General features: G+C 53.9%; 1 protein-coding gene across 2 annotated transcripts in view; it reads right to left on the bottom strand.

Moving 5' to 3' along the window:
• CHCHD6 (coiled-coil-helix-coiled-coil-helix domain containing 6) overlaps nucleotides 1-27,417 on the bottom strand; it is a 221,492-nt gene that overhangs the window by 75,032 nt on the left and 119,043 nt on the right. For both annotated transcript variants that reach the window (XM_077780877.1, XM_077780878.1), the window contains one exon: nucleotides 25,465-25,548. In XM_077780877.1, coding sequence (XP_077637003.1) covers nucleotides 25,465-25,548 — 84 coding nt within the window. The remainder of the gene's footprint in view (nucleotides 1-25,464; nucleotides 25,549-27,417) is intronic.

The following is a 27,417-nucleotide window of genomic DNA, read 5'->3' as shown; positions in this document are numbered from 1 at the left end:
TTTAAAACCATGAGTTTGTGCCGATCCTCTAACCCCCAAGCAATGTACCACAGGGCTCTAGCTCGCCCCCCACCCCCGGTGTCCTGTGTTTGCACCTCCCTCTCCTCCAAGGAGAACCCCAGTCCCTCATAACATCAGTGCTCACTCGCTCAGTCCTGTGATGCAAACCAAACAGTTTGGAATTGCCACACCCATTCTACTGCCAAAAACAAACCTGCTACGTGAAGTTCAAGATTTCTCTTCTTCCTTAGAGTACACTTCATCGAGGATGTACAGAGAACTCCATCTAAAAGTTACCTTGATTCATTCATAATTAAGTGGTGTATGCTGAGACAGGTACAGATGTATAGGCGCAAGTCGGAAATAAGACAGAAAAATCCGTGTACCGTTCACCCAGTTTCTCCCAGGTGAGTGCCCTGTGTCACTACAGGGCAATGTCACCACCAGGGGAGGGACACTGACACAATCCAGTCTTACTCAGATTTCACGAGTGTTCTGTGCACTCACGTGCGCACACCTCGTCTATGCAGTTCTATCACCTATGTTCTTATCATGCCACCATCGCCTGCGGCCCCTGCGCTCCATTCTATAACCTACTCACCTTCTCTCCTACACCCACCTCCGATATCCCTGGCCCCTGGCGATCGCTAACTTGTTCTCCAGAGCTATAATTTTGCTGTTTCAAAAATGTAGTAGAGGGACGCCTGGGGGGCTCAGTCGGTTAAGCGTCCGACTTCGGCTCAGGTCAAGTTCTTGCGGTTTGTGGGTTCGAGCCCCACATCGGGCTCTGTGCTGACAGCTAGCTCAGAGCCTGGAGCTGCTTCAGATTCAGCGTCTCCCTCTCTCTCTGCCCCTCCCCTGCTCACAGTGTCTGTCTCTCTCTCTCTCAGAAATAAATAAAAATTTCTTTTTAAAAATTAAAAAACAAACAACAAAAAAAGCGAAAAATGTAACAGAAATGGAATCACACCATATTTACCCATGTGCACTGGGCTTTGCTTACTCAACAGAATTCCCTGGAGGTTCATCCAAGATTCATCTTCCTATCTTATTGCCAAGTAGTCTTCTATGTATGGACAAACCACCTCTGTTTATGATTCACCTGTTGAAGAGCATCTGGGTTGACTCCAGCTTTTGGCTATCATGAATAAAGCTTCTATTAACATTCACTTTGTGTAAATGCTGTTTTTGCTTCTCTGGGATAAATGCCGAAGAGCGCCATCGCACGGTTTTATGGTAACTGCAAGCTTAGTTTTATAAGAAACTGCCGAAGTATTTCCAGAGCAGTGGTACGATTTACGCTCCCATCAGCAACGCGTGAGTGACCTAGTTTTTCCACATACTCGTCGGCATTTGGTGTTGTGACTATTTTTAATTTTAGCTATCTTGATAGGTATGTAGTGATATCAAATTGTGGGTTTAATTTGCATATCTCTAGTGGCTAATGATGCTGAGTGTCTTTTCATGTGCTTATTTGCCATCTGTATATCCCCTTGGTTAATTTTCCTAATTGGATTGTTTTTAATTATTTATTTAGCTGGTGGAGTTTGAAAGCTCTTTATTTTTCTAGACACCAGTCCTGTCTTTGCTATATGGTTTGCAAATATCTTCTCCCGGTCTGTGGTTTCTCTTCTGATCTTCTTTATAGACTCCTTAACAGAATGAAACTTTTAAATTTTGATGAGGTCCACTGTATCCATTTTTCCCTTTATGGATCATGCGTTTAGTGGTTTTAATTTTAGTTTCCAGATGCTGCTGGAAAACAGGAATCTGTAATGCGATGAATTTTTGTATGTTGTCTTATGACCTTGATAAACTCATTTATTAGTTCTAGGAGGTTTTCTTGCTTGCTTGTTTATTTGTGTGTGTGTGTGTTTGTCTGTTTGTTTGTTTAGAGTTCCTTAGGATTTTCTATGTAGATGACCCTATCAGTATGCACACAGGGACAGCTTATTTTTTCCTTTCTAATCCACATGCCCTAATTTCTTTTTCTTGTCTTACTGCAGTGGCCAGCATTATCTTACCAGCAGCTTAACTGCAGGCTGTGTTTACGCAGTGAAAGCAAATATCCTTGCCTTGCCCCTGATCTTAGGGGGAAAGCTTTCACTATTTCATCATACATACGATGTTTGCTGTAGGATTTTTTGGTACATGCTCTTTAGCAAGTTAAGGTAATTCCTTTCTATTCCTTATTTTCTGAAAGTTTTTATCATAAAGGGTATTGATTTTTGTCACATACCTTTCTGTATACATATGTATGTATATATCATATATATACACGCACACACAGTATAACAATGTTACAACAATGTTATATTGGTTATATATATACAATATATACAGTTTATATATTATATATATTTGTTATGTATACATACATATATGTATATATACTGTATATATATTACATATCTGGTTTGTAAATATTTTGTTGAGGATTTTTGTGTCTGTGTTCATGAGAGATATAGTTTCCTTTTGTCTTTGGCTGGTTTGGTAATACTGTCTGTCAAGGTAATACTGGTCTCTTTTCTGGAAAAGATTATGTAAAATTGGTTTTAATTCTTCTTTAACTTTTTGGTAGAAATCTCCAGAGAAGGGGCGCCTGGGTGGCTTAGTAGGTTAAGCGTCCGACTTTTGCTTAGGTCATGATCTTGCGGTTCGTGGGTTCGAGCCCCACGTCGGGCTCTGTGCTGACTGCCAGCTCGGAGCCTGTACCCTATTTCAGAGTCTGTATCTCCCTCTCTCTCTGACCCTCCCCTGTTCACGCTGTCTCTCTGTCTCTCTCTCTCCTAGAAATAAAAATATTAAAAAAAAAAAAAAAAAGAAAGAAATCTCCAGAGAAATCATTTGGGAATGGAGCTTTCTTTTTCTAAGGTTTCAAATTCATGAAGTCAATGCCTTGAGTGGCTATAGAACTATTCAGGTTATCAATTTCATCCTGCTTGTTTTAGTAGTTTGTGGTTTTCCGGGAGTTGGTACATTTCTTCTGTGTTGTCAAGTTTATGAGCATAAAGTGGTCTGTAGAATTACCTTATTCTCCTCTAATGGCTGTACTAGAGTCTGCAGGGCTGTAACCTGTTTCTCTGATATTGATGATTCGTGTCTTCTCTCTTTATTTTTGTCAGTCTTGCTAGAGGTTTATTAATTTTTTTTTTAATTTTTTTTTTATGTTTTATTTATTTCTAGGAGAGAGAGACAGCGTGAGCAGGGGAGGGTCAGAGAGAGAGGGAGTCACAGACCGAAAGAGGCTCCAGGCTCTGAGCTGGCAGTCAGCACAGAGCCCGACGCGGGGCTCGAACCCACGAACCACGAGATCATGACCTAAGCGAAAGTCGGACGCCTAACCGACTAAGCCACCCAGGCGCCCCATGAGGTTTATTAATTTTACTAATTTTTTCCCAAGAACCAGCTTTTTATTTCCTTAATTCTCTCTACTGTTTTCCTGTTTCAGTTACATTGATTTCTGTTCTTATCTTTATTATTTCCTTCCTTTTGCTTGCCTTGGCTTTATGTTATTCTTCTAGTTTCTTGAGATAAAAACTTTAATTTGAAACTTTTCCTCTTTTCTAATGTAAGTATTTACTGCTGTGAATTCCCCTTTAACCTGCTTGAGCTGAATCCTGCATATTCTGATATGCTGATTTCAATTCGTTTAAATTTGTCAAGGTTTGTTTTATGGCCTCGGATATAGTCTTGGTTCCACAGGTGCTTGAAAAAAAAATATGTACTGTGTGACTGTCGGAGTATTCTTTATGTGTCAATTATATCCTACTGGTTGCTCGCGTCATTTAGGAATTTTACATCCTTGATGATTTTCCGTTTAGTGTTTCTATCGTTTGCGGAGAAGGAGCTCTGCTCTCCTCCCAGCTATTATTTCAGGCTTCTGTATTTCTCCTTTCAGCCCTATGGTTTTTGTTCCACGTATTTTAAGATTCTGTCCTTGGGTGCATAGACATTTAGGGTTGCTGGGGCTCCCTGGCGAGGGATGCTGTTATCCTCATGCCGAGTCCTTCCTTGCGTCCGGTAATGTTCTTTGCTCTTAAGTAGTTTATCTGATATTAACATAGCTACACCAGTGTTTTCTGGATCATTGCTTATATGACATATCTTTATTCCTACAGTCTTCCTTTCAACCTATGTCACTGCATTTCTACTATTCAGCCGTGTTGGGGGGGGGGGAGGAGGTATTCTGGGATCCTCTGCCTTTTGATTGGTATATTTAAACTATTTACCTTAAGGTTATTACTGCCACATGGAAGCTTAGGCCTGCTGAAACCTTAAGCCGTACTACTTAGGACTACTTAAAGCTTAAGTAATTGCCGTGTTAAGGCTTAAGTCATTTCGTTATGTTTTCTGATTGTTCCCCGTTTCTCATTCTCCATTTCTTTTCTTGCCTTCCTGTGAGTTAAAAACATTTCATAGGACTCCGTGTTGATTTACTAATAGTGCTTTTGAGTATAGTGCTTCATAAAATTTCCTTAGTGGCTACACTGAGCATTATAACGTGTATATGTAACTTACCATAATCTGCTGGTATCAATGTTTTACAATTTACAATACACTATGGAAGCCTTACTTCCATTTAGGTTCTTTTATTCTCTGCACTTTTTAATACCTTAGCTCAGAGCTCTATATCTTCTAGATACATTTGCCTCACATCAGATGGTATTAATTTTTATTTCAGCCATCGAATGTGATTTTAAAAACTCATGAGAAGAAGGAAAATCTATTGTATTTATCCATGGCTTTGCTTTTTCTGTTGTTGGTTCTTTCTGGTTCATATCCCAAGATTATTTCCTTTATCATTTTACTTCTGTCTGAAGAACTTACTTTTTTAAAGATTTTACTTTTAAACAATCTCTACACCCAACATGGGGCTTGAACTCCCAGCCCCGAGACCAAGAGTTGCACACTCCACCAACCGAGCCGGCGAGGAGCCCAGATTTAGCCATTCTTCGTGGGTACACTGGCTAGCAACAAACTCTCTTGGTTTTCTGTAATCTGAGAATGGCTTATTTTCTCTTCATTCTAAAGGATAGTTTTTCACAGTTATCAATGTTCTTTTTTCTTTCAGTACTTGAAAACTATGCCACTTCCTTTTGGCCTCATAGTTTTAAATGAGACTCCACTGTTTTCCAGATCGTAAGGAATACACTGGTTTTCTCTGATTGCTTTCAAGATTCTTTTGTCCTCAGTTTTCAGAAGTTTCTTCATTGTGGGCCCAGGTGTGTATTTCTTTGGATTCATCTTCTTCGGAATTGGCTCGGCTTCTTGAATCGGAGCCCATCGTGCTGCTCTGGGCTGCCTGCTTCACCAGAGGCCGCAGGCTCGTGGATCCCTGCTGGGGTTGCCTGTGGGGCAGGTGTGCATCTCCAGGCTGTGGGGACGGAGCGTACTTCCTTACCAGCCAGGGGTCCCTCCTGCCAGCCTCAGGTCCCCCCAGCGTCTCCAGGGGGTGGAAAGAAGTCTCTGACCTACAGTACACAAAGGGCACTGCTCCAGTAACTTGCGGCAGGAGGTCCCCTGCTGGTGCCACCAGGCCACCAGTGTCTCTAGCTGGGAGAAAGGACTCTCTGGTCCGTAGGACAAAGAATGCTTCCCAGAGCAGACCTCCTAGCAACCTGGGGTCTCCGGGTAGGGGAGAGGAGACTCTGGCTGGACCAAGAGTGCTCCCAGTCTGGGCCACTTGGGGCAGGATGCTCCTGCTGGTGCTGTTGAACCATTAGGGTCTCCGAGTGGAAGAAGGGGGTCTCGGGCCCATGGGGAAGGAGAGTGCTTCCTGGGGGCACTCACCAGTGGTACCCCTGTTTGGTCTGCCCTGCTGGTGCCCCTGGGCCTCCCCAGTACGGCTGGCAGGACTCCCTCTCAATCTGGTGAAGCAATAAGCCTACCTGGCCAGTCGCCTGCCACAGGTTGGGGGCTGAAGATACTGACCTCTGGTCGCTCTCTGTCTCTGGGTGGGATGATCAGGAGACACCCAGGTGGCTGTGTTGTTCCCCTAGCCATTCTCCCTTCCTGCCCCTCGCTTTCAGACTCCTCCGATGGTTACCTCTCCATTTACATCAGGGCGCATACTTGTGCTCAGGGAGAAGGGGCAGGGAAAGGAGTCTAGCCATCTTGTCTGCACTAGAAGTCCCCTCACGCTAACACCGTTCCTCTGTGTGGAGTGGCATCTATCTGATAGACAGCCAGGTTTGTTTACTTCAGTTTGTATTAAGTTTCCGCTCCACCTTTGTTTATGTAATTTTCCAAGAAGCAACACATTACTATGGTTCACAAGTCAACTATATACAAAAGACATGTTCGGAGATGTCACATTCCCAGCCCATTTCCACTCACTCACTGTGGGTAGCAATCTCATTAGTGTCCTGAGGTTCTTTTTGAAAACTAAAGAGATTAAGGGGCACCTAACTGGCTCAGTCAGTTAAGCGTCTGACTCTTGATTTCTGCTCAGGCCATGATCTCATGGTTCGTGAGTTCAAGCCCCACATTGGGAACTGCACTGATAGCACAGAGCCTGCTTGGGATTCTCTCTCTCCCTCTCCTCTCTCTGTTCCTCTCCCACTTATGCTAACATTCTCTCTTTCAAAAAAAACCTTAAAAAAATTTTTTTTAAAGAAAACTAAGGAGATTCATGTTTCTCTCTCTTTTTCTTATTTTAGCAGAGGCCTGATTTTGGCCTCAGAATCTTACAGCAGTTGACTGTTACAGCCCAGCGACTTAAAATCATCATCATGTGGATGCTCCGCCTATCAGAAGCCCTTTGGATGCCTCCCTGACTCTATCTACCTCCCCCGCAACCCCATTCTGCTCACATTCCTCAATTTGTTGAGATGTTCGTCTGCTTTCCTTCTTTAAATTCTATTGATCCAGCTTTCCTCATAATCTTCTTCTTCCTTCAATCACTAACATATTGGAGTTGATCTAAAAGAAAACAGGGGTGTTCACCTTAATGGAATAAATGTATTCTGTCAGGGTCTGCTGTAAAATGAATTCCTATGAAGCGAATCCCACTTTCCAATGCAGTATACTGCAATACACTGGGGGAACGTAGTCACAGGGTATAATTAATACCACATTTAAAGAGGCTGCCTACATTTTTAAGATCACATATTCATGAGGGAAGCGCGATATTTTCAGCGAAACACTGCTGACAAAACACAACATGTTAACAATTATACTTCACCACACTTTTGTAAATGTCACAAAATACAAATACCCGAAATGACAACACAACACTGTCACAGCTCTGGCAGACTCATCTGTTACCTCATACACAGTTCCCACGTACGGGCAAACATCCCGAGTCTTGGCAATTTAGCTCGGTTTCTTCTAACTAGACTCTGCAGCCTTCACACTGACTGCTCCCAGATACCTCTGCTGTGGCTCTGGTATCGTCTGAACCCACCAGGCGCCCTTCCGAGCACCTCCCACTCACGATGCCAGTTCTGTGTGCTTCCGGATCCCGGGATTGGTGAAGACTTGATTAGAAAGTGGGTTTCCCTCTTTCGCTTGCTGGGGAGGCGCACCGCAAACATTTACTGAGCATCTACAATGGATCTGCAAAGCAGCGGGCCGCGCGAGCGAACTCTGACAAGTGCCTGCATAGTGACGGACGCAGAGCGGGCATCCCGCGAGCACATCAGTCCAGGTTAGGCAACGGCACCAGCTAAGAACCAACAACCAGGAGCGAACGAGCCGATTTGCTGGCATGTTCTATTTATTCTGCCCCGAGCTGGCGCTCTCCTCAGATGCTACTAGTGTATCCAAAACATTTGCCGAGTCTGACCATTTTAACAGGAGGCAATGAAACGACCTGTATTCCTCCTGGCAGAAGAGCCGAAGGCACAGGATCCTACAGGTGTCTCCGGTGCGACTGTTATGGTGAGACCGTGCATGAATTCTTTATATTCTGAAGCACTTCAAGTAAAAGACAGAACCCTGTTTTTAGAAGACCTTTCGCGAGCTGGTTAACGTGGGTAAATGACATCACCGCCCTGCGCTTGAGTTTAGAATCCGGGACTGTGGGCTTCTCAGAACAACTGAAACACCTCTGAACTGATTTTGGCTTATTTAAAACTGCACAAAGCGTGACGCCATCAAAAGCCCTCTGCACAAGCCCTGGAGGCTTTAAATTCAATACAAACCGGAACTTTCCTCGCATCACCACCGGTGTGGTCAACGTCCAAGGGGAGGGTCTGACACAGCCCTCAGACGCCGCGAGCGCCATGTGCCTGCCCCCTCCCCCGCCGCGTCCGCACGTGGCCAGCAAAGGGCTGAGTTGCCCGTGATGAGCAGGCCCCTCCAGGACCACGGCCGGGTGGGAGGCACTGTTCTGCAGGGTCCCCTCCTCCTCCCCCCTTTTCCCTGCTCTGGATCCTGGATGTCGCCGTCGTGATGCGTGAACGAGAATCACTTCCTGACGGGGAGCCATGCCGGGATGTGGCGGCCCACGCAGGGGCCAAGACACACTGAGCTCTGCCCGGAGGACCCAGGGAGGGTTCCTGGAGCGGGAAACAGGGGAGCTGTCCCCAGGGGGCCGGAGGAACTGCTCAGGCAAATCCAGGACACAGTGGCGGAAGCACACTGCACGCAAGGCCCATGAAGGAGCACCGAGGGTCGCCCAGGGCCACCACAGGCCCGTTCTGGTGGGAGAGGAGGGGGGCCGGGGGGCCGAGTGCCCAGGGCGGCAGCGTGCAGTCCGTGAGGATGGGCAGGACCGGCATTTTGAGCAGGGCGCCGGCAGGGTCAGTCTGTGGCAGTAAGTCTGGACTTTGGGGACTGACATTAAAGGCAAGGAGACCTTCTGGGGTGACCGCTTTCACCCCGGTAACAGGGACAGGGCAGTGGGGATGAAGAGGACAGCCCGTCACTATCTAGGAAGCGCAGGAATGGACTAAATGCAGGAAATACAGAGACGGGGCCCAGCACAGCACAGGGGCAGGCGGCACTCACCGCCCACGACCAGGGGAAGCAGGTGTTGGTGTAGACGTGCGCACGCAGGGAGAGGAGCCCCAGACGCGGAAGGGAGGCCACAGGTGGCCTCGCACAGCCCTCGGCACACCCGCCTGGCCCGTCCGGTGCTCCTGGCCCCCTTCACCAGCTCTCTGCCCTGCGCCTCTGTGATGTGTTCCTCCCGAATCCATCACCCACTTTGGTCCCCAAGGCTCCCCCAGGCTCGGCACCACAGCGGGCAGCTCGCTGACCCCGAGGAGGGAACAAAGCTGCAGGTAAGCCCTGCAGGTGATCAGCGGGCCAAGAGCTGCATTCCACCGCTGCCTTGTGAGGGACAGGCCAGGGCAGCCGCGAGCTCCCGGACAAGCCCTTCCCAAGCACAGGACGCGCCACCGCAGGGTGTAGGGAAGACGGTCTGCCGGAAAGGCAGGGCGGCCGGGCTGCTTCTGCTGGGCCGCGGCCATTTCCATCTCTGAAACCGCATCTTCCCGCCCTTCAAAGCATTAAACAGATCACAGCTTGAACAGGGGAGGCCAGACTGAAGATTCTGGAATGAGCCAGCCCTCAGTGTAAATCCCACCTCCCCCATTTATTTACGAGGCCGTGCGGCCTTGCACGGACTACTTGTGGTCCCCGAGGTCCTGAGCCATCATCTGTCCATGGGAATGACCGCGTCCACCTTATAAAGCCTCGGGGGAAGGGCCTGGTTCTCAGGCACTCAGCAAAGAGCTACGGAAGGCACCGGAAAGCCGGTGAAGCCCGAGGTGAGGCCACAGCTCTCCGGAGAAGCCACCCCACCCGTTCGGCGGCACTGGCTGCCAGGGAGCGCAGAGCCAGCACGGCGGCCTGGACAACCTTATCACGGTGCCCCAGCCAGGCCCGGCCTGCGGATTAGGTGCCTCTGGCTGGCCAACCTGAACCAGCGCGCCACGGAACTGGCGCCTCACGGCCCGAATCAACGGCGACGGGCAGGACGGGAACGGAGTCCGCGCGGGGTCTCTCCGACCTCAGACAATGAAGTCTTCCCTCCTCAGCACTCGCCCAGCCGACGCCGCCGGGGACGCCAGTGAGGCATGCAGTGAGAGATGGACTCGAAAGAAAGAACAGATGCAGCGAGGCAGGGAGAGGCAGGGAGAGGCAGGGAGAGACAAACCTTGTACTCCACGCACTTGAGCGAGCGCCGGGTCTCGTTCCGGCGACGTGGGAAGGGCAGGCGGGCCTGTGGCCTTGTCCCGGCTCCAGCTGGGCTTCTCAGCAGAGGCGATGACAGGCCTGGGTGGCTTCCGTGCAGCCTCTGAAGAGCCTACACACGCTGCAGCCTAAAAAGCTTTGCAACCCACGACGTCCCGCGTGCTGGGACACGGCCGGTGGAGGGACGCACGGGGGCCCGGAGGGCGTGGCCATCTACGAGCAGCCGCGTCCCAGTGAGCAAGGAGAACGGCCCCAGGACTACAGACTCCGTCACTCCTGCCCGGAAGGGAGAGGGAGAGCAGCCCCCGTCCAAACAAATCCAACCTTAGAATGAAGGAGGGAAGGACCGAGCAGGGGACTGAGTGGCACACTGGCAGCACCCCTCCTCCGGCGGGCCCCCGCCCAGGGACAGGGTCAGTGGCGCTGGGGCTGCGCCTGTGATCGTTATCTGCTGAAGGGGTGTCGCACTTGGCCCCTAGGTTTAACTCAGGGATCAAGGCCTGTGTTCTGCAAGGAAACAAGTTGATGGCCCTGAGTCCAGCCCCCAGAGAGGAGGCCCCTAACAGCTCAGGGTCCCTAACAGCTCCAAAAAGGGAGGAGGGCCTAAACACGGGAGCGCCTGGCGCCCTCCCACCGGGAAGAAAGATTCTAATGAATTCCAGGCTCTTAGCCAAAACCTGAAACAGGGCTTCTCAAATGGAGGCCTATGAAGCACCCACATCAGAAGCACCCGGTGTGCTCTTTGACGTGCTGAAGCTGCGGGCCCCGCCCAGACGAAGACCCCTCCCCCCCGGGGAAATCTGTACTTGTCACCTTGGGGGACAACGAGGCCGTGCACCCACCGATGCCAACGGCACCTCCCCCAGTCCTGACAGGCCACGTGCCTAGACATCACCACATGTCCTCTGGAGGACAAGATCACCCCTGTCACAAGCCACCGGTCTCTAGGGACAGGAGGCTGAGGAGGGATAGGAGCCTTCAAAACTCATTTCTGAGAAATAGAATCACGAACGATCTCAGTAAAGGGGAAAGGGACTGACGCTGTCCTCAGGCGAACGCACCTGAGTCACTACAACACGTCCCCTGCTGTCCCCCGAGAGCTGGGAGCCGTGGGGCCACGGCGCCGGGCAGGGCAGGGAGGGCGCAGGGCCCGCTGGGAACCCCGAGGAAGGGCCCGGCCGGTAAGAACAAGGCCAGGGAGGCTGAGGCCCAGGCGAGCTGCGCCGTTCGGAAAATGCTAAGGACAAAAAAAGGGCTTTTAAAATTGGATCAGGAGCCATAGGAACAGGAAGGCCCATATTGGGGTGAAAGGTGTTCAGTTAACAGATGATGGAGAGAAAGAACTATAAACTCCCATTTTCTATCAAGGAGAACAATCTTCAGGCTGAAAAGGGTGAATCAAACACTGATATGAGGGAATTGAAACGCGAGACGGGGACGAGACTGTGAGAACATCCAGTCACACTAAATGAATTCAAATCTCCTGATCCAGATGAATCACATCTCGGCTCTGAATTAACTTACAGAAGAGACATGCTCGCTGCTGGCAATCTCGGAACTCAGAGAAAATGAGAAGAGGCCCAAGACGAGACAATGTCCAATTTAGCAAAGGGGAGAAAAGGTGGATTTTTGCAAACTACCGATTGGTGAGCCAGACGCAGATCCCTGAGAGAAGTCTACGGCCTGAGTGCTCAGAGACGGACGTGGTGGCTACCAGAAGGAAGCCCAGGCTGGTGGAAACAAGCCATCCAGACACACTTCCACACTCGCGTCGTAAAGCCATGGGGGGAACTGCCTAGAATGACGGGGACACCGTCCGGAGTGACGGGGACACAGCCTACAGTGACGGGGACACCGCCCGGAGTGACGGGGACACCGCACAGTCAGTGAGATTCTGTCCCATGCTGCACCCGTGGGAGGACCCAGGAGCAGAAGGCACCTGGAGTAGCATCCCACTCCGGAAAGCTAGAGCGTGAGGACAGATGGCTGACCACAGAGTGTGGCATCTTCCAACTCAGCATCATTATCTGTGACTAAAGGCAGGAGTGTCAGCGTACTGATCACATCTGCTGACGACATGAAGTTCGGAGGGTGACGCAGTATGTTGTATGGGTAAGAGGATAAACACACATCTCAAAAGCTAAGAAAGGCCCCGTCCACTCCAATTAGATGAAAATTAACAGGGACAGGGTCGAGGTCTTGGTCCTGGGTCCCAAACCGCCGGCCACCTGCATGCAGAACAAGGTGGTGTGGCTTCCCAGCAGCACACACAGACCCAAGGGAGCCGAGCCCAGGGAGCCAAGCCCAAGGGAGCCGAGCCTAAGGGAGGTGAGCCCAAGGCAGCGCAGGCGGCGTCCCAGGGGAACACCCCCGGGCGATGGCACAGCCCCATCCCTCCCCCCCACCCCTCGTGCCCGCTGGCTCCAGTTGCGGGGCCCGCAGGGGCAGGGCAGGCTGAAACCTACCAGAAGGAGAGCCGCTGGACCGTCCCCGCCCCCCTGCCCCCCGGGAGGAAAGCCTGAGAACCGGGTGACAGTTCACTGGGGCGGGGGGACTAGCCCTCACCGCCCTGGCGCACACGGCCAGCTCCACCACACTGCTGCTCCGGCTCGTGGCCTCGGCACACCCGGACGCCGGACACACTCCAGGGTAGTGCACAGCCACAGCTGTCCGCCAATGGCACGGACCGTCTGAGGAGGGGGGAGCACGGCGAGCACCCGCACGCGCTGTGACAGGCATGGTCACGTGTCGTCTGAGGCAGTCCTCAGCCGCAACCCAACAGGCTGCGGCTACAAACGGGACGAAGAGGAACCCGGGCTGGCGAGAGTGAACCCATTTGCCTCCGGGCGCACAGTCAGCAAGAGCTGAGGTGAGGAGTCAGACCCGGGGGTGAGCCCTGATCCTACGCTTTGCCAACGTGCGGTGTCCAGCCCGAGGCCACCTAACCATCAGTTGAGGAGACAACGGAAAACATCTCACATCAAGTAAGAGCCCTTCAGGCCGGGACTCGGCAGCGATGACTGTGCCAAAACAGGCTTTCTTGCAGCAATGAGCACCATCCCTTAGTTAGCAGTAAAACAATGCACCCATCCAAATGGCCAATTTTTTGCCCATCAAACTCACAAACTTGAAAACTATTGACAATGGGGAAGGGAGAGCTTTTAAGTTTACCACCTAATAGGGAAATCAAAAAATTCTATGAAGAAGCAGTTCTCAAAAAGAGAAATATGAGGCCAACAAACGGGGCGCCTGGGTGGCTCAGTCGGTTGAGTGTCCGACTTCGGCTCAGGTCACGATCTCACGGTTGGTGGGTTCGGGCCCCACGTCGGGCTCTGTGCTGACAGCTCAGAGCCTGGATCCTGCTTCAGATTCTGTGTCTCCCTCTTTCTCTGCCCGTCCCCCATTCATGCTCTGTTTCTCTCAAAAATAAACTTAAAAAAATTTTTTTTTAAAAAGAGGCCAACAAGCTTATGAAAAGAGGCTCGGCCATATTCATAATTAAAGAAATAAAAAAATTTAGGCTGATAAAGGGCTGTGATGGTAGAGATGTGTGTGGAGGGGGAAGGGGAGATTCTCAAACCATTTTGTGAGTGTATATTTCTGAAGGGAAATTTGGATGCCTCCGTTAAAATAATTGTGAAAGTCTGAACCCTAAATGTCCACTTAACAGGAAGATGGGAACATAGATAATGCTGATCCCACAACGTTGCTGAAAGGCGGGGATGCCACCGCCGCCGCGCGCTGCTGATGGAAGCGGGAGCTGTGACGGGCTCCATGGCACCACGGCCATCTGGCGAGGCGGAGCCCCAAGCCTGAGGGACGGACACCATCTATGGCCCAGGACCTGCAATTCGACATAGAAATGTTTTCCCCTAAGAAAATAACTGGCTCCAGGCAGCTGTGAAGACGGTCAGAGAACACCGTCCCCGTGTTGTCAGCCGAAGGCAATGTGACAGTGCAGTGATGGGAAACAGCAGATGACGGAGGAGTAGACTGTGGCACATTCGTAAGAAGGAGTAGTATGCAACTAAGTGTCGACGAACTAGATTTGATGTTGAAAAATGGTTCCTAATGGATGGAGTTTTAAAATGCTACCAATCAGCATTCCGGTTGTGTTCCTGTTTTTGCAGACACAACTGATCCCCGAACCGCGAAAGGGTGAAGGGTAGTGATGCCCCCCTCCTCTGCAGAGTTGATTTGACTACCCCAAAACTTAACTGCTAAGAGTGTTACTGATAACAGTCGATTAGCACACATTTTATATGTTCTAAGGCAGCATATGTTGCATCCTTACAGTAGCGTAAGCTACTGAAAAGAAAATATTAAGAAAAGCGTAAGGAAAATACGTTTACAGTCCTATACAGTAAAAAATCTGTGTGCTAAGTGAACGCATGCAGTTCAAAGCCATATTGCTTGAGGGCTGACTGTACCGCAACATGACCAATATCACCGTAAGAGAAACCGCTGTGGGCAGTGTCCACCAAGACGCTAACAGGGGTTACCTCTCTGCAGGGGCAGCGGCTGATGTGGCAAATTTAGCTTTGCTCTTTGGGCTCACCTGAAATTTTTGGTTTCTCGACCATGAACAGGTGCTACTTAAGAAACAAGCGTGAGCAGTCTTGTAAAAGATAAGGCTCCCCAGGGGCGCCTCGGCGGCTTAGTCGGTTAAGCGTCCGACTTTCGCTTAGGTCATGATCTCGCGGTTCGTGGGTTCGAGCCCCGCGTCGGGCTCTGTGCTGACTGCCAGCTCAGAGCCTGGAGCCTGTTTCAGAGTCTATGACTCCCTCTCTCTCTGACCCTCCCCTGCTCACGCTGTCTCTCTCTCTCTCCTAGAAATAAATAAAGCATTAAAAAAAAAAAAAAAAAGATAAGGCTCCCCACAGCTGGACTGGCTCCAAGCAGATGACCGGGGCACTCCCATGATGCAACACAGCAAGGCAGAGTGTTCTGGCTCCCCTGCTGGCACCAAGCACCAAGCAGTTCTGCTCTGAGGACCACGGCCTCCTACCTCCACGCCCCCAGCCCAAAGCACTGCAGACTGCTCCGGGCTGTCACCTCTCCTGACTGCTGAGCCACCGTGTCACACATCCATGTCCATCAGGCGCTGAGCTTGCTCTGGGGACAAAACGGTACGTCAGCTTAGGTGGCAGCCCTGCACAGAAGGAGCAGCACGCAAGGGTCAGGGAGGGCCCCCTGGGTGACCCGAGTGTCAGGGGAGAGGCCACGCGGCCGGAGAGCATGCCGGGTGCACACACAGCCAAGTCCCAGACCACAGAGGCCTGCAGGCCGAGCTGAGGGGGCCCAGCCTTCTTGCAAACGCATCAGGGAGTCGCTGGCAGACGTCAGAAACGGGCCTCCTGCAACAAGGAGACTCCAGATCATAGGTAAGCGTCTGGCACAAAGGACACTGTGGGGAGGTGACGGTTTCAGTTCAAGAGAGAGATTGGCCAGGGGCCGCCATTGTGGCGGGGAGACAAAAGAACGGGAGCTCCGAGTTCAGTACCCAGGACAGGCCTGGTCGCCAGCGCAGTGGGACGGCAGAGCACCAGCGGGCAACACCAAAGGGCAAGCTCACGTTCTGCTTGCAGCATCCCGCCGCCCCCACGGCCAAGGGCTGCGGGCAAGGCCAGCCAGAGGGAGCTGACCGAAGCTGGTAAGGGAAGAGCCGGGAAGGAAAGGAAAGGGAGACGCCATGTGCCTATTTAATTAAAATTATTTGTTTAACGGGTCTTTTCCAGCAGGGATAGGTGGCAGCCTGCACACATGATGGACAGGCATTTGTGGCTCTTCAAGCCGTAAGGACCTATTTAGGAGACGAAATGCGTTGGGGGAAAACAACAGACGATAATGCGGCGCAGGAAGTGTGGCATGTTAATGCAGCTGCTGCAGCAACGGCGCAGAAACCACTTCGAGAGGAGAGACCGACTGAGCCCAAGCTTAAAAGGACCCTAGCAACGCTAATGGGGGCAGTGACATAAACCCACAGCCGCGAACAGCGACTGAGCCCCTGAGGTTAGCCCTTCTTCCCGCGTGATCGTTTCGCCCCTCCTAACGAGGTATGCAGTTGGCTCTTCCACTGCAGACCAGGTTCAACACCACGAAGGAGAAAGATGGGAGTACAAACCTGGAGTTTTTGCAACAAATCGCTGGCATAAAAAAGGGGGTAATGGGGCACCTGGGGGGCTCAGTCAGTTAAGTGTCCAACTTCAGCTCAGGTCGTGATCTCACGATTCGTAGGTTCGAGCCCCGCGTCGGGCTCTGTGCTGACAGCTCAGAGCCTGGAGCCTGTTTCGGACTCTGTGTCTCCCTCTCTCTGCCCCTCCCCTGCTCACACTGTCTCTCTGTCTCAGAAACAAAGAAAACATTAAAAAAAGTGGGGGTAGTGTCTCTTTTGTGTGACAAAAGACTTAGAAGCCTAAGAACCAATAAGGTGTAAGGAGGGAACTCTTGGCGGACCCTGACTTATACTAGCAACAAACACAAACAAAAACCCTGAGAAAAGGATATTTTTGAGGCAACCAGGGAAATCAGTGTTAATTCTCTGAGGCGAGCGGACAATATTGTAGTTATAGAAGAAAACGTCCATATTTTTCAAAGATGCATACTGAAGCCTGTAGAGGGAAATATCACGGTCACCGGGATTTGCTTCAAAGCAAGGAAAACAAGAAAAAAGGAGTAAATATGAGCAAATGTGGCAAAATTGTTAAGTTCGGGGGACAGGAACAGAGAGGTTCACTGTACTGTTAGAGTACTATTCACTGTTCTGCTTAGTGAAAATTCCATCGTGGGTCATTTTTATAGTCAAACGGTACTCTGGGCAGCTGACCAGCGTGGCCGACTGATAACACTGATCCCCGTCTGCGCCCGTGGACGGCAGGCCGACTGCTGTGACCCCAAACCAGTCACGGGACAGCTACGGCCAATTTCTAAGCTTGTGTCTTTACCTATAAAATGGGCATGCTACCAGTCCCTGCCCCGTGGGACTGCCCTGCGGATGTGACGGATTAGCGTGTGACGCGCCTGGGACCCGCCTTGCACTCAGACGGCAAGGGTTCACATGAGACCCGTGTCAGGTTATTGCTCAGCTCACTGGGTCACTGAGCAGGTCAAAGGAGGCAACTCAGGTAACGTGCTCAGCCAGCGCTCTGCACGTGGGGGACACGCAGCAAATGGTGGCTCGGAAAGCCGGCTTCGGGGACCGAAAGCCACTTTGTTAGCAGTGCTCCGTCAATTCACGGGATTCTCAAAACTCCCCTAGAGGTTAGTACTCTTCCCGTTTCATGAATGCGGACTCAGGAAGACCTGGCTAACTCGAACCCAGAGCTGAATGGCTGTGAAACCCAGTGCCATCCCGTCAGCTCTCTGAGCTTCCTCGCTTCCATCTGGGATCAACCCCCCCCCCCCGCCCCCACCAAACCCAAGTGACCTCAGTGAGACACTGTCCCCGGGCAAAGGAGCTGAGAACCCGCTCTGCAGGGCCCTCCGCACAGACGTCTATGTCAGGGAAGGCGGCCCCAAGGCCCAGGAAGGCCACGGCCCCTCTGCACGCGCGTCCACGGGCGTAGTCTCTGCTCCCTCCTCAGCCCACAGGTTAGTGTGCGGTAAAAGGGACTTGCTGCAAAGAGGAGACTGTGGGGGAGAGAAACAGGCCCTCAGCAATGCACAGGGCCGACGCGGGGAATGTGGGACGCGGCGGCAGTGCGGCGGCCGCGGTGGGCGGGGCGGCGGACGTGGTGGCCGCAGCAGGGGTGATGGTGCCGGTGATGATGGTGGTGGCAGAACCCAAGACTGAACAGCATCGACCCCCAGAGCCCGGGATCGCACCCCACTCTCCCCCAGTGGTGGAAAACTAAGACTAATGGACAGTGTTTCCAGGAACCCAAACCAACACAATGTGGCTGCACTACTAATCAGCTCTGTGTCCTCTGGGCAACGATGCGAGCACCAGCAGTTACGTTACCAGACCTGGCCGGTCAGCAGTAATGGCAGGTACCATTTACGGTACAATGCACTACAATGGACCAAGTTCTCTGTCATGTCCCTTATTACCTTGAAAATGTAATTGCTTACTGTCCCCATTGTAAAGATGAAGACCCCCAGGGCTCAAGGGCTTACGGGAGCTAGTCATGCCTACAAAGCCAGTAGGTGGTGAAACTGTAATTCAAACCCAGGTCCCTCCGGATCGAACACCCAGTGCTTACAGGCACACCAAGGGATTCTCAAACCACTGAGCTGCCTTGGGGACCTTTTCTTATCTGTGAAAATAATTGGACTGGATCAATGGTTCTCAGTTTCTTTGTCTCCTCTTCAAAGGACCTGGGTCCCACCAGCACAGGTATAAAAAGCCCGTTCTTGCTTAGAAACACTGTCCTAAATCTCCAGGCAGTAGGTTCTTTCACGTATCATTTCCAGCACGCTGTTGAGAACACACAAAATGGCCATTTTCATGCTGGTACCATTACCAGAAAGTGGCGCTAGCTGGGTAACCGGCGTGCAGGTATTTTTTAGCCCCCTGGGGCAGAACTTCTGGACGCATCAATCTTCAAAAGCCCTCTGGGCCCAACGCAGTCAGCTCCGCGGGTAAAGGGCTGCTCTCCACAATGACCAGGGGGCTGGGCGCCTTCCCCACACGGGCCGATTTCTTGCCGCACTGTTTGCAGGTCACTGTTACCTGTTCCCTCCTCCGCATCCCCAGTGACTGGCAGCTTCTCTGGGCGTGGATGTCACACGGGGAGCACCTGGCGGGCCTCAGTCTTGCCTCCTAAGTGCTGCGCCCTTCTCTGACTCTCGGATGCTGAGGTAGAGGCTGACACGAAGCAAGCCTCCCCACATTCCAGAGAAGTGCCCGCTGGCCTCTCGGAGAGCTAGGCAGTCAAGAGCTCTCCCAACAAGACGCACTGCTCGCTCACCACGCGGCTGGCAGTCCCTCCACTCCGGAGCCACAGGGCCACTCCTCTGAGAACATGGAGGGGAGGCAGCCCTTCCCGCCACACGCCCTCCAACCCCCTTTGGGACCCGGCTTCCCCCGCACCCCTCAGGGACACGCTCTGAATTCTCCTCCTCCCAGAAGTGTGATGGAGTCACTGACTCTCAAACCACCCACGTTGTCTTTGAGGAAACTTCTTGGAAGCGTGGCCTACACCTGTTTCCTGCACTTCCTGCATCCACCACGGCCCCTATCCCACGGGGAGCACAGCTTCAGTTCCCACGGCAACGCCCGGAAAGGCACATTCTGCATAACTCACGAGTCCTTCACAATGCGATCCACAGGCCCCGCCTCCAGCCCTCCCTGGCCCGCACCATCTGGCACCGTTGACCACACTCTCTGGAACTTTTCTTCCGAGCTGATGTGAGAGGCTGCCTGGCATGGTGGGAAGAGCAGAGACTTCAGCGCTCTGACTCCATCCATCAGCTACATGGCTTCTGACAGCTCATTTAACCTGATTCCCACTTTCTTCATTTATAAAATGTATAATATAATCCACCTTGCAGGGTTGCTGCGAGGATTAGCGATAATTTATGTAAGAGAGCCTGGCACAGAGCAGATGCTCATGACATCGCGGTGGCCGTCATCTTGTGGGACACAGAACTCCACGTCTGACACCTTCAATCATCCGCTGCCCCTCTCCACTTCGCATGTGCAGGTCTAGAATTAAACTCACGACCTTCCCCAAGCGTCCTGGCTCACTTGAATTTCTTCTCTTTCTCTTAATGGCACCATTACTCTTCCGGACATTCAAGCTCAAGTCTTTCTCCAGCGACAGCTCTTCAGGAACTCCCAGTGCTGTCCTAGCGGAAGGCCACACTGTGAGCCACTCATCCGGGGTCCTTCATGATGTGACCCTAACCTCTTTGAACAGTTTTCCCGCCCACTGCCCACCGTCACGTGGCCTCCGTCCAGAGCCCCACCCTCTTCATGCCCCGCCCTGCGGCTGCCCACTCCATTCGGCTCATCCTCCAAACACAGCTTCCGCCCAGAAACCCGGCCCGGACCCCCCCCCACGTCCCCGTTTCCCACCTGCGCATACACACTTTCCTCGCGTTCTTGCTGCAAACATCCGCTGGGCACCCCTTCCATGCCAAACGCTGCATCCCCGGCCCCTGGGGATGAGTCAACCCTGATGAGTCAGACCAGTGAGGGATTTGCTTCTGGACCTTCACAGTCTGGAAGTGGAAACAGCCACGAGACGGCGTGGCAAGTGCTAGAAAACACGTGGACGCAGGGCCAAGGAACATGCGGGGGAGGGGGGGAGGCCTGCCCTCCTCCGCTGCATCGGACTTTGTATGAAGTAGAAGTACTAGCGGAAAGGTCAAAACCTCCCAGCATAGCCTGATGAATTCGCACAGTCGAACCCCCCTGCGAACCAGCACCCACATCAAGGAAGGGAGCTTTACTCCACTGCACAAGCCCCCCACATGGCCTCTTCCTCACCACTCCCCCCAAAGGGAACCAAGCGCCCGCCTCCGGACACCAGACGAGTTCCGCGGTGATCGAACTCCACGTAACAGGTCCGCCCAGCATCGTCGTGTTCCCGGGGTGGCCCCTCTGCTTCGCGTCCGGCTAAGGCTCACCAGCGTCGCGGCTGTGGCCACAGCATGCTGGGTCACAGGCCTGCCCAGGCTCCCGCTGCGACGACCACCGCGACTGACCTGTCCCCCTGGTGACAGCCTGGAGCGATCGTGGAGAACTCTGCCATGATCGTTCTATAGTTTTTGCTTGGTTTTTCGTGGAACCCGTGGACATGCTTCCGTGGGGCACAGGACTGCCAGGTGCCAGGGCATGCCTGTGTTCAGCTTTAGCGGACGATGGATGAGAGCTTTCCAAGGTGGTTTCGCCAGCGAACGGCGCTGCCAGCCGCGGGAGGGCTTGGGTCACCCACAGCCCGGCCAGCACGCGCTCCCGTGTCAGCCGATCTGAGTGTGCCTCGTGGCCATAACTGCGTTTCCTCGACACATGCGAGGACGGGCCTTTTCCACATGTCCCCGACCAGGACATGCCACGTATAGCAGCAGAATTCTCCATACTTAACTCCTCTTCCTCTTGCGCCCTAGAGCAGCTCCAGTTTTCCTGAAGAGACCCCAACTGACACCCCCGGGGACCCCAGGCAGGGGGCTGTTTAGTGCTGTCACGGAGAGAGCCGCCGGCTTGGCAGGATCACGGGGCAGCGGCTCCTTATGAAAAGAAAGCCAGAGAAGGGACATGGGTGTGCCCGGCGGGAGCAGGATCGGAGACCTACGTCCTGGGGGAAGGGCCTGGACGCGGGGAGCACACTCCCATTCTGCAGGTTTGCCCTCTCTCCCTGCCTCCGGCTGCGAAGCTGGACCCCCAGACGCCCTCCCCACCCGGCAGGCCTGGTCGCGGGAGGCCGGCTCTCGGCACCCTCCCGTGTGCGGCCCCCGTCCTCCGCGTGTCCCTCCCTCCTGAGCCGTGCCCGCCGTGATGTCGTGAGGTGGGAGCGACAGCCTCCGGGGCCGGCTCTGGACGCTTCGCAGAACTCAACAAATGTGGGATTAACGGACGGCTGCGCATTTATTAAAGAGGAGACAAGGAACAGAAACGACGTGAAAGAGAACGGGACACTTGGACGTCAGACACCCGTACGCAGATGACCGCTCGACCTCCAAACAACCGGCAGGTTGGCCTTAAAATTCCCGTTTCGAAGGTAAGAAAGCTGAGGCTGTAGCACTTAAATCGCTTGCTCAGAGTCAGAAGGCTGGTGAGTTCCTGAGGTGGAAGGAGGACTCCGTCACCGGCTTGCTCCCCACTCACCGGCGCCTGGCCCCGTGGCAGAGGGCAGGGGACGCACCCGTGGCCAGCCAGGGCCATCAGCTCAGTGGCCGTCAGGTCTCCTTCAGAGCCGCCCGCATGCAGACTTCCACCAGAAGACAGCGGACGGGCTGGGTCTCACGGGACCCAGGTCACCCTTAGCCCCGAGGTAAGTGAAACCAGGTGGAGCACAGGTGAAGCCCACAGCCAGCACCGTTTCCCACCAGAAACCAGACGGGCAGCTGAGCAAAGGCTCCGGGAGGCCGGACAAGGTGGCAGCAGGTTCAGCAGCGCAACTCGAGGTGGTGGACGGCTTCACCTTCCTGGACATGGAAAATGGCCCTCCTGACACTGTCGGGCACGTGGGAGACACCCAGGCATGAGCAGCACATGGTCTCCATACTGCTTTGCACGGAGCCTCGCCTACTCCTCCGCCTAGGGAAGGACAGACAGGGGCCGTGGCGGGCATCGGAGAAGAGCCCAGTGAAGCCCAGGAAGGAGACTTCTGCACCCCAGAGAGCAGCCCAGCGTCGATGATAAAATCAACCTCGGGACGCCTGGATGGCTCAGTCGGTTAAGCATCCAACTTCGGCTCAGGTCATGATCTCACAGTTTGTGGGTTCGAGCCCCGCATTGGGCTCTGTGCTGACAGCTCAGAGCCTGGAGCCTGTTTCGGATTCTGTGTCTCCCCCCCGCCCCCACCCCCGGCTCCTGCTGCCTCTCTCTCGCTCTCCCAAAAATAAATAAAACATGAAAAAAAAAAGAAAAATCCATCTCCGCGTGCATACACGTGTGCATGTGTGCACACATTCATCCATTAAATCCAGGGGTGCCTGGGTGGCTCAGTCAGTTAAGCGTCCAACTTCGGCTCAGGTCATGATCTCACAGTTCGTGGTTTTAAGCCCCGCGTCGGGCTCTGTGCTGACAGCTCAGAGCCTGGAGCCTGTTTCGGATTCTGTGTCTCCCTCTCTCTGACCCTCCCCTGCTCACACTGTCTCTCTCTCAGAAATTTAAAAAAAAAAAAAATACAGATCCGAAGCAGGAAGACTCGGAAGAGAACCAACACCATGGTGCGCTAGAGAGAGGCACCCAGCATATGCCAGCACCTTTCAGACGTTACCCCCTCTAACGCTGCCATCAACAGCCAGAGGGAGGCGTCACTACCTCCATCCTACACATGAAGAGACTGGGATGCGAGGAGGCACAGTGTGGCTGCGCAGGGCAGTGACACAGAGCTGCGGGGGGGGCCCAGGCCCACAGTGAGGGTGCGTGGCCCGCTTCCCCGCTGTGTGTGAACACCGCATCCAGGGCGGGCCTCCAGGTGCCCCCGAGGCCCCCACCAGACCCCTGCACCCCCAGCGGCTCACTATTCTCCGTGATGAAAGGAAAAAACACTCCTCACTTAGATCCCACAGTGTGGGCGTGAGGAACAATTACTCAGAAAGATTAGAAAGCATAGGAGCCCTACAAAATAGGATTTCCACACTCAAGAATAATCGTCTAGGGAATAAATACTGCACTACAAAGGGGTCGGGACGTCCCATCCTCCTTGAAAAGGAGTCTGGATTCGGGGCAGGATTTCCCTACTTGCCAGTCACAACGGGCCAGCACTAGAGAACGGGGTCCTGCAGGCGAAGGGGCAGCAGGCTTCCGGCCGAGAGGCCGGCGGACACAGCACGAACCCGCCCCACGAGCCCGGGGCCTCTGTGTCCCCCCATCCCAACCTCCTCTGGCCCTGGACAACGCTCCCAACAATGCTGGGTGGTCGAGGGTGAGTCAGCAGCTGCTCCAAGCTTCCCCCTTGAACAGGTTTCCACCATCAATTTCTAAACTTAAGAGGAAATGGGAAAAGAAAAGAAAGAAGCCTGCTGATTGGAAGGCCCTTGAGCTGTGTGTGCAGAAGCTGAAAATGTCAAGGTCTGAGAGTATTCGACAAATGAAAGCAGAATTATATAAAAGCAACAGCTAATAAAAAAGATTGTCGGATGCCGAGTTCTTCATCTTCCCAGCCATTATGGGAATAAAATTATCCACGGAGAAGATGGGAAGCCTTTCTCAAGAGGGGTACAATTAAGCCCTAGGATCGGGCCTCTTTGCTCCCCCTTCTCCGGCGCTCCTCTTCCACCTCCAGCCAAATCTCTAGTTCCCGGGGCATGGGAGGTGCTTTCCTCTTGTACAGTAGCACCAGCAAAATGCTAGTGTTTAAGAGTCAGACGGGTGATCATGTTTTTGCACCTCCTTCTGGAAGCATCTGATAGCTTCGCAATCGTGCAGGAAAACCTCATATTAGAAAGAGCCCCCATCTGCATAAGTACCGAGTCTGGACTGCAGGAGGAGTGGGGAAGAACAGACGAGGTGGAAGGGAGCATCCAGGATTTACTTCCCTCTCGGGGGCAGAGACGGGGGCTGAGGGCGGGGAACCCCAGGGGGGATGGGAAGGGAAGGGAGAGCGTCAAGGGGAAAGCAGATGGGAGACAGAAGCGGCCGCCCTGCAGCCCCAGCAGACATGCGCACGTTTCCAGGAGCCGAACCCTGAGAGGGAAACGCGAGCGGAGCGGCACACATCACACAAACAGTCGGCGCTCACGGACGTCCGGCCGACGGTGATCATCAGAGCCGCGGCAGGACCCCCAGTCACAGTGCTGGTCGGCACAGCTACCGCCCACGCTGGGCAGGCTGTCCAGGAAGCCTCCGCTGGTCCTTGGGGCCGCGTCACAATTCCCGCCACCCCTACGCTCCCTGCAGGGGTGACAGGGGCGTCCTGCCCCCACGGGGCCGCACCTCTGCCAGCCCCGGGGTGCCACGCCACAGGAGAAAACCCCGACGGAAATCAAGCCCCTCCAGCAAACTGTCAATTTCAAAGCTCCAAACCGTGACCAACGATTCTCGAAGATCTGCCTACAGTGAGCTGACGGCTCAGGTCGCCCGGCGCGCTGTCTCCGGCAGGAGGAAGAATATTGTGTTTAAACCTCCCAACCAGCTCCCTGCCATGATTTAAGCCGTTCGAAAAATCTGTCCTGATCAACTAATTAAGCCCCCCCCCACACACACAAAAGTAAGCACGTTACCAAATGAATTTTCAAGAGTCGCTGGAGGCTTTACCAACAAATAGAGGAATGATGAGGTCTTTGAATCTCGCTCATTTCAAAGGCTTATCCCCAGAAAAGTGGGGAGCATGTAGTCAGGGTGCACTCTGATCTCCCCGACCCCCAGGAGAAAATCAATATTACAACTTTAATATATTTGTACAGCACGGCTTCACGGTATTATTATTTTTATCCAGAGCAGCTTAACTCGAGTGAGAGAGGTAGGCTGGGGCCCAGCACCGCCCTGTGGCAGGAGTGAGGTTTTTCTGGAGCTGAACTACGGCGCGGCCGGCCGCATTCACCAAACGCGGGCCGATTAAACACCGCTGATCTCTGTGAATGCACCTTGCAGAAGGGCTGGGGGTGAGGGAGGGCGTGTCAGCAGCGGCACCGGTCACGGGTGGGCGAGTGATCCCCTGGGCCTCCCAGGACCTGGCTCCCAAAGGCGGCTGCCGTGGGCCTTACCTTCTTCTCGATGCGTCCCAGCTGCTCCCTGTAGAAGGCGTCCCGCCGCCTCAGCTCTGCCTCCCGGCTCTCCAGCTCCCTGGCCTGGTTGGAAGAGAACAAAGCCCACGTTAGCCGGCGGCAGCCGGGCTGAGCTGTGGGGAGAAGCCAAGGGGGCGAGCAGCGGCGATGGGGACTTGAAAACCTGCGCTTCGCTGGACCGCTGACACCCCCCGTGCTGGGTTTCCTCCCCGGGACTTCAGGGTGGGCGCTGCTCCGGCCCTTTCCGAGGACAAGCGCTAACATTTACTGAGTGCCGACTATGTGCCAGCTGCCAGTCCAAGTGCTTCCCCCAGACCTTCCCCTGTGGCCCCCACAGCACCTCTAAACGGGAGGCTGAGTTGCTACGCTGCCCCTGGAGGTGAATACATGAAGGGCCTAAGTGACTGTCCCAGCCCACAGCTCTGAGGCAGGACCTGGGATTTGAGCCCCGGCAGGTAGAGGCCTGACCGCAAGCAGCGCTGCCTCAAGGCCACATAGCCTGGAAGGGCCAGGGCTGTGCCCTGGCCACCGAGTTCTCACCGCCGGCACCAGACCACGCCACTGACTCGCACACGAGCTCTTGGAGGCGGGGTGCCAGAGCACCCCTCTTCTGGCGAGGCCAACGCCCTGCTTCGGGGCTCAGGGTCTGAAAGGTGAGCAGTATCAGGAGCCCGGGACCCTGGAGCGGGAGAGGACGGCTGCTCCCTCCACCACCTGAGGCGGAACATAGAACTGCCGGTGCACATGGCCGAGGACCCGCCCTCGAGGTCACAGCGCAGGAGCCGCCGACCAGGGGCTGAACCCGCCCCACTCTTGGCCAGCTGGGTGGTCCAGTTCCAGCTCCCTCGGGTGCAATACGTAAATCTGCAACACAAGTGCCTGCCCCACGGGACCGTGGCGACGGTCAGAGGAAGCCCTCAGAGCCGTGGGCAGGGCCACAGCAGGCCTCCACCAAGGGACACCTGCATCACGGCCATCTCCTCCTGCCGGGGACAGCCAGGGCCCTGCCACCTCTCAGGGCGTCTGCGGCACGAGGCCCCACGGCCTGCCCCACCCGAGATCCGAGAACCCCAAAGGGCTGGCTCACGCTCGGGCTATGTGCCCCATGTAAGGGACCCAGTGCGCTCCAGCACCCTCGGGCTCCTGGGCCACTTAATCACCACGACCCCGAGAGCACACAGCCAGTCAACGACAGAGGAAACCATGGACCTGAGGCGGCGGCGACTCCGCGTCCTGAGCTGCTTCCTGCAAACCATGCTGTGGCATCAGCGCATGGGTGTGAACTGTGCAAAAGCACCGACCGGGACCATTTCCTCGGCAAGCTTCTCCCAGACGTGAGAACGTTCTAAAGCCCAGCAGGGGGTCAGCAACGAGGAGCTGACCACAGGGCAGCGACAGCAGCTGAGCAAAGGCCCGGGTTTGCAAAGAGGACCTGGCTGCGCCCCGGGGAGCGCCGGCTGGCCTGGCGTGGCGACGGGCTCAGCCCTGAGAGTCGCACTGCACCGCGGGCTCCGCCACTGAGTGGCCCACAAGCTGGAGCATTTGCGATCCTTTCCTTGGGTATGTCCCCCTCACCTGGAGGTGGAGAACAGAGTAGAAGCTTGGCTCCTGAGGCTGCTGGGGAATAGCTGAAATGCCAAGAAGGCTTCTGGAATGCGTGTGGAATGCCAACACTTCAGAGAAGCTAAATACAAACAGTGAAGACTGAATGCTGAGGATTTCTCGCAGATTTCTCAAAGCCCAACGCTGAGGCGGGGTCCCAGGAACGGGGGGCACGATGAAGCGGTGCTGGGCCACCGCAGCCCCCGGGGCCCGGAGCATCGGCTGGCCAGGTACAGCCAGAAAAGCTGGCGTGACACAATGAAGCAGCCAGTACGGGAGTATCTCCCGGGGCCCCCAACAGTCCCTGCCAGCCTGGAGGACACCTGTAAG

The sequence above is a fragment of the Crocuta crocuta genome, unplaced genomic scaffold, assembly GCF_008692635.1.
Source record: "Crocuta crocuta isolate KB4526 unplaced genomic scaffold, BGI_CrCroc_1.0 scaffold299, whole genome shotgun sequence".
Classification (NCBI taxonomy): Eukaryota; Metazoa; Chordata; class Mammalia; order Carnivora; family Hyaenidae; genus Crocuta; species Crocuta crocuta.
The sequence above is the reverse complement of the archived record's forward strand: the minus strand, read 5'-3'. Positions and strand labels throughout refer to the sequence as shown.